Source organism: Cupressus sempervirens, chromosome 2 (genome assembly GCF_028749045.1).
Source record: "Cupressus sempervirens isolate cs-2001-9-10 chromosome 2, ASM2874904v1, whole genome shotgun sequence".
Classification (NCBI taxonomy): domain Eukaryota; kingdom Viridiplantae; phylum Streptophyta; class Pinopsida; order Cupressales; family Cupressaceae; genus Cupressus; species Cupressus sempervirens.
In genome coordinates this window covers 773,588,687-773,596,155 of record NC_143119.1, presented here as the reverse complement: position 1 = coordinate 773,596,155, position 7,469 = coordinate 773,588,687, and the positions used below count along the sequence as shown (strand labels likewise).

At 32.6% G+C, this 7,469-nt stretch overlaps 1 protein-coding gene across 1 annotated transcript; it reads right to left on the bottom strand.

Annotated features, from left to right (window-relative positions):
- Nucleotides 1-282: 282 nt before the first annotated feature.
- On the bottom strand, nucleotides 283-1,447 carry LOC149575756 (DNA polymerase epsilon catalytic subunit B-like). Its single transcript, XM_089816069.1, has 4 exons — nucleotides 1,442-1,447; nucleotides 1,265-1,354; nucleotides 905-1,069; nucleotides 283-462 (listed from the first exon to the last, which is right to left on the bottom strand). The coding sequence occupies exons 1-4, from the start codon at nucleotides 1,445-1,447 to the stop codon at nucleotides 283-285; spliced, it is 441 nt and encodes a 146-aa protein (XP_089672195.1).
- Between the last annotated feature and the right edge of the window lie 6,022 nt (nucleotides 1,448-7,469).

Below are 7,469 nucleotides of genomic sequence, written 5' to 3'. Positions count from 1 at the left end.
ATATGAAAAATATATAATTAGTTATATGATTGATACAAATCATGTACCAGTGAGTTGGTCAAAATTTTGACTAGATAAATTTTGACCAATGGGTTGGTCAAATTTGGTCAAAAATTGGGTCAAAAATTTGATCAATGAAGGTCGAAAAATGAACCCAAATGCACTAGTGCAAGTATGCTTGCCAAGTTGACTCTTTGAGTTCGATCATCAAGTCACCCCACCAAAGTGCCTCATCAAGGTCAGTCTTTAGGTCCGCTCATCGAGCTTGCTCATCAAGTCAGCTCACCATGTCATGTCTCTAAGTGTACAAAATTTTGTAGGAAGATCAGAGTGGAAGACACCACTTTCAAGACATTCAACATGGCCTCCAATATATGTTTCACTCTCAAGTAGATGCCCATTGTAAAACTTTTCTGGTTCAGATTGATGCTTGTTGGAACAAATGATGTTTGCCTTGAATGCCTGCAAAGGTTCATACATTAATAAAAATCCAACAATAATATCATCAAAACCCTATATTATAATCACCAAAGCACTAATAATCATGTTTAAGCCTCAAAGCACCTTTCAAAAAACCTGTGAACAAAAAGGATGAAATCGCTAAAGAAAATAAACAGATTTTTCTAGAATGAAAATCTAGGACTTGAAGAAAGCATTTAAGCATTATAACACTTAATAAGATCTAGCTTGGATTTAACCAATGTTGTACCAAAATAGTAGGGAACAACCAGGAATGTAATTATTTCAATAGCCATTTCATTTACAAAAAATCTTTAAAAGTATACATTATTGAATTTCAGTTTTCTAAATGTGTGAATATTCCAAAACCTTGATAGATTTAAGTGACCCTAAATTAGATTGGAACAATTTATAAAAGATTTCAAGCCATTGAAAGATTAGTCACCTGAACTATAAGCAACATTTCACAAAGAGTTCCACTGCCTTTGCGTAAAACTTCATCAGGGGGCATAGGGATTATTGTTGCTAAAGAAAAGATAAATGGGTGTACATATGTCATGTAAAGGTAATATGTTGCAACTGCATCAAATACTGAATAGGAAGCCATTGTCTGCACAAAATAAGTATCAAAAGAACATATCATGGCACTCAGAAATGGAGAACAATGAAACCAGTACACTGACAAATAATTTAAACAAGCAATGTAAATAGCAATGCAATATTATCTTTTACTCCTACTAGTGAAATACAAAATGAGTGAATCAAGAAATTGACATCAATATTCAAGTGTATCATTATGACTGACCTGTGGCTCTTCCATTGCAAAGTAGACCATATCCTCAGGATTTACTTCCAATGGATCATAATCATGAATGACCAAGAATAAGTCAACAGGCTGGAACGCACATAAGACATAATACAAGCGAACTAGGAAAACTTGTCCTAGGACAATTAACTGAATTGTTAAGCACTGACATAATACTTGCATATTTCTGATTTGTTGTCTATAGCTTAAAATATGAATACATCTACTAAAAAGAATAAAAATCACTCAACAAATTTGAATGTGGTAGAAGAGTGATCAACAACACAGTGAATCGAGTCTATAGGTTTGTGGCATTGACGACACTTGCTGGTTTGAAAAGAGATTCAAAAGGAGGCCTGGTTGAGGATGCATTTCAACAACAAGCAAGAGCGAAGAAATGATGCATGCATCACTCTAATGAAAAGATTGGCAATGAATAACATGCAAACATATGCTTATTTTATAAACTTCAATGAAATCTATTTTCTCCTGATTAGATCAAAAGACTGCAAGACATCACTCAAGGTATTCACATCATGATCTTAGCCAAATTACAAGAAGCCATTGTAATCAAATTAATTTCTTTCAATATAATGGGAAGAATCTCCTTTCATAGCAATTCACCAAAAACAAAAAACTCAAAACATATAGAAAACAAAAAGTAGAGAAAGCCATTTAAAGAACTTTTTCAGTGTGCTGAAGAAAGTTGGTAGACAATACAGTACATAACTAGATTAAACATATACCCACCATTTTAATCTCAAACAAGACATCCACTGAATTGTTATCCTATCTTAAAACAAAATCAAGATTCATGAAACTACCAATTTAAAAGGTTCATAGTGCATTCTATCCATTAAGCAAAGTGCAACTTGAGATAAAATTGTTTGAAAAGTAACCTTCAAAAACACGTGTAAAATGAAATGTACACTTCCTGCCAAGTTTGGATCAGGGATGTTCTACTTCTAGATGAAGAGGTTCTGCAAGTCTAAAATAAAACTACAGCTCCAAAATCAATGACAATTTTTCTATTTATAGTGTTACTGCTGCCACAAACATAGGAAAGATACATAAGAATATACCCACTATTTAGAAACATCAAGATAGTAAGACACGAGATCTTGAAGGGAAAAGAAGAGGAGGTTCATAGAATTAAAATTACAATTAACGAAAAAAATCATTTTGGCATATATGTGAAAAAGGAAAACTCACACAGTCTAAGCCAAGGATAAATTCCATTTTAATTTCAGGCTGGGCATAAAATGCATTCACCAAGAAAAAATGATTAAATAATATCTGGAGCAAGTCTTGATCTATTTCTCTAAATTTAAGCTCCTTCTAAACATAATATAGAAACTCTAACAAAAAGCTATTTAACTATTAGAAGTTACAGTGTTTTGATAGATAGAACTAGCACCTTCAAGCCCTGGCTACCTTGTGGTAGATAACTGTCATGCTTGACCCAAGCAAAACAATCTAGGTGGCATGCAAATTTAGCATGGCATTCACATTGAATTTTATCACAATGGAAGCCAAGTTCCTACAGTCAACCAACAGTAATATCAGAATGATACAGTATCTTCACATAATGCAAACAACTTTAGGATAACGATTTACTGGAGATGAAAACTTATAAGCAGCCAAACACAAATTAACAAATCACTTTGATAGGGTCCAGGCGAGAAATTTCAAAACCTTCTCCTATTTGAAAACATAAATTAAACTTGAATTTTAAACTATATTAGTTTTCATGAATAAGGGGACTAGGTAAACAACATTAGAGTGCCAGTCTCAAATAACAATCAACTGGAAATGATATAGGAAAAGTTGTTCCTAGAGCAAGAGAATAAAATAAATCAAAAGAGATAAATATACATACAACATTTTAAGTTTTAATTTTAATTTTAAATCTATCCAAACATAGGAAAAGTTAATTCTAAAGCTCACACAAGTCCCAACTAAAAATATTTTTTGTAAAATAGACTTAATTAATGGGGTCATGAGACTGAAGCCTAAGAAGCATCAATGCATTCAGACTTGGACAAATGAGGTAAGAAAAGAGTAAAACATTCTAACCATAATTGCAAAACTTGTTTAGTACTCACAAGCTAGATTGCTTTTACTTTTGAAAACTTTCTAGCTTGCTTCAATGAAGTGTAGTTTATCCTAAGATATTTCAAATTTCTCAAGAAGACTTCTAATACTACAGATCAATGCTCTTAAAAAAAGTTAATTTTTCTAGTATAAGGTCAAATATTTTGGTGCTCAAATCACTGTTTTGAAAACAATGATAAGTTGGGTGTTAATTTGATAACTTACCAAAAGACATCAACTCATTGGGAACCACTCTTTCCTATCTTTGCATTGCTGTCAATTGTTATTAGATTTTCTAATGAGGGGAGGTCTATTTGGTGGCCAAGTAGAATTCAAGTTTTCAAGGTTTCATACTTGATACAAATAAAAATGATAAGTTGGTACAATTAGATTTTGCATTAATCAACATTTTGAATTAGGTTCCATGATCCTATTTGTATATCTGAATTAGCACAACTGTAATTCTTACTGCTTTTCTCAAACATGATAGAAAATTTGGTGACCAGACCTACATATGACACACCAGAAAGACATGAGCCATATATGTCTCAGGATACAAATGTGCAAGATCTACGGTATATCACTCATTAAAGTGGATTCAGATAAATTCAGCTGAGATTTGATAAGGTGTTACTATTTTGCCACTGCCTATAAAATCTTTTCTTCTAAAACACTGAGCTATCAATTTAACCCATGTTGCATTACAAGAAAAATATGACTTCAATTTGTTTTTTTGGGGTTGCAGGGTATTTGTGGGAACATGGAATGTAGGAGGTGAAGTGCCCCAGAGTGGCCTCAATTTGGATGAATGGGTATCATCAACTCCAATAGATATCTATGTTTTTGGGTAAAAACAATATCCTCTCATCTCATTCCAATCAGTTGTATCAATAGAAAATGTGTTTACTCTTCTTTTTCTAGTCAATTGGGTTTCAATTCATGGGTAAGTCATTTTTTTAGGTGCATACAGGTAATCTTGTTCCTGTTGGGCCAGGGTATTTCCTCCTTTGGCTGAGTGTTCATCCAATCTTTTGATTTGCTTGGAAGTGGCCCTTGATCAACTATCTTCTAGAGATTATCAAGTGGAATCTCATCTCACTATCTTTAATTGCAGGTGTAGTATAACAACTGTGCCTATGTAGTGTGCATTTGAGGTCTAAAAATAAACAGCTTTCATTTTACTTTTTTCAGTTTGATTACCCCAACATGCCAGTTAGTCGATTTTACTACATGCTGATCATCAACAGCTAACAATAAACAAATCAAATACAAACTTCACAAGCATAGATAGCAGCTGCCAAAAGATTGAATTTCTTGGATAAAAACCTGAGTCAGACTAATCAAAAGCTTGGTGTCTGAACAAAAAAGATATCATGAATGAAGTGTATATTGAAAAATGTTGGCAATAGGAGCTGTATTAAATGTAATTAGCTTGCTGCCAATCAATTTCAATTAGGAACAACAACTTTCTCCTAAATAATATTCTGTTGCATTTTTTCTACTTTTCATTTTTATAGTTTAAAAAATAACTGCTTAAACTTAGAAAATTATAGATTGCACCTGCAAAACTAAGTTCTCAATCTCAAAATCTGAACCTTTTTCTCAAAAACTTGGAATCTGAGCATTCAATATATTGATAGAGCAACTAATAAATCATGAAATTCCATGAACCTTAAGCAGTGTCTTCCATAATGGGAATCTTAGTCACATAAAGCCATCAATTTGTGGATAAAAAGGAAAAAGCTAAAAGTCATGGTAATACTCTTAAAAAATGATAGAAACATCACTGATTAAGGCTTCACAATCCCTGAATCCCATATTTTACAAAACCTCTCTTTCAAAAGTAAAGGATCCATTTAATTGCATTTAGTTACTACGTCATATACATACATAACTAAAACTTTCAAAAGATACTCATTTTAACATTTAATTATTAGTCTATTTATGCTTAATGCATTTGTTATCAAAATTAATTATTTTTATATAACTTATAATTTATATATAATGAATATATTTATATAATTAAAAATCAACTAACTAATTGTTCTCTCCAAACCACTAAAAGTGAAAGATATTCATCAAACATCAAAAAAGAAGTCTTCCCATGACCTTTTCATTTATTGATATTGATATTATCTCCTCTCAGAGAAGATGTTATATTCCTTAGTTTTAACCCCCTTTTTTGGATATCTCAATTGTTTTTGTAGGTTTCAAGAAATTGTGCCATTAAATGCTGGGAACATATTGGGTATAGAAGACAATGGTCTCACTGCAAAATGGTTAGCCCTTATTCGCCATACATTGAACAAAGATAGAAATCAAAGCATCAGTTTTACATTTTGTAGAAAGGATGGGTCAATATCTTCAGAGGATCAAGTTTACAATTTTGATTTTGATTTTGAGGGTTCTTAAGGGCATAATAATTTTGCTCCATTTGGGTCACTTTCATCAGAAGATGAAAGTTCATTCAGTGGGAGAGATTCACCATATTCTCTTTACCGTAGCCCAGTCTCATACAATTCTTCATCAGAAAGATTCTCATCCAACATGGGTGAGATGAATTACAACTTCAATTCAAGTGGGCCAAATTATTGCTTGGCAGCTAGCAAACAGATGGTTTGCATTTTTTTGTGTGTTTGTGTGCGTAGTGATATGAGAAAACATGTCAGAGACATAAAAGTTTCTTGTGTTAGTTGTGGGCTAATGGGCTACCTTGGAAACAAGGTATAATTAGAAAACTTGTTTCATGTTTTCCACACTATTCAAATGAACTATTATTATAGGGAATAGTTCATTTCAAGATTTTAAAAGTTGTTCAATATTCTTGTATCTAAGATTACTTATACTCCAAAGGAATACCTATTTAACAGATATTTTACTTGTTTATAGGGCTCTGTTTTGATCAACATGGTATTTAATCAGACAAGCTTCTGCTTTGTTTGTAGCCATTTGACATCAGGAGAGAAAGAAGGTGATGAGATATTGAGGAATTCTGGTGTGAGGGAGATAATGAAGAAGACCCACTTTTGCCAAACAAACAAGATTCTCTCACAGAAAACCCCAGAGAGAATTTTGGAGCATGAGTAGGTTTTAATATTGTATCCTTATACTCCCAAATAGATATTGAATAACTCAATACCATTAAATTTTTAAAGAAAAAGCAAATGATAAAACTTCATATGAGATCTTACAATTATCTATAATAATTTATGACAAAGGTTTAGGTAATATGATGTCTATCTGATTTGGTTCTATATTTTCTTTCTTTTTGTAGTCGAATTATTTGGCTTGGAGATTTGAATTATCGTCTTGCACTCCATTATTCTGATAGTAAACAACTCATGGGAGAAAGAAACTGGGAAACTCTATTCAGAAAAGATCAAGTAGATACATAATCTATGGCATTGGATTGAAATGCTAGGGTTTGGATTAATTTTATGACCCAAATCATAAAAAAATCATTCTTAATGAATAATTCTATTGAACATTCATAGATGTGCTAAGATTTTATTGAAACTTTTTTTCAAAAATCTTTTTCTCTGTATATTCAGTGGGATCTGAATATCCAAGGGTGTGCAGTAAGGTGTCTTAGACTTGGCTCCTACTCATGGCCATGATGGATTTGATTCGAGGTAAGTCTTTCGAACCCAAACTGTGGTCTTCGAGCACCAATATTTAAACAAGAGTTAACAAAAAGAAAACAAAATTTGAAAAATATAATGTTACATTCTTCCTCCTCAAAATTTAAAGGCATCTATCGGTTCATTGGAAGAAACAGAAGTTTGAAGCTTAAAAAATGACAAACTAGGGCACGCCCATGGCTTCCACTGTTCCAACAAGTCATTCTTCCTCAATACTCCACCAATCGATCTTAGATCAAAACAAAAATGGATGAATGAAGACAAGAGAAACTTATAAAGAGCATCTACCGGCGTTTCACAGTGAGGATAGATCTTTTTGAGGCGTTCAGAAGAGCGAAAACCATTTTTGCATTCAGCTCCCGCGTGCGGGCAAATGCATAACAATGAAATAGCGAAATCCCTTTTTCAGTTTAACATTATGAAGCCCGTGTTGGTCAAAATTTTGACCAACACGGGAATAGATTAAAAAA

Bases quoted from the DNA above. Each gene is read 5' to 3' on its own strand.
- LOC149575756 (XM_089816069.1), bottom strand. The intron at 1,070-1,264 runs GTCAGTCATAAT...TATTTTGTGCAG, and splicing joins TTGCAATGGAAGAGCCACAG to ACAATGGCTTCCTATTCAGT. The intron at 463-904 runs GTGACTAATCTT...GAACCTTTGCAG, and splicing joins AAATGTTGCTTATAGTTCAG to GCATTCAAGGCAAACATCAT.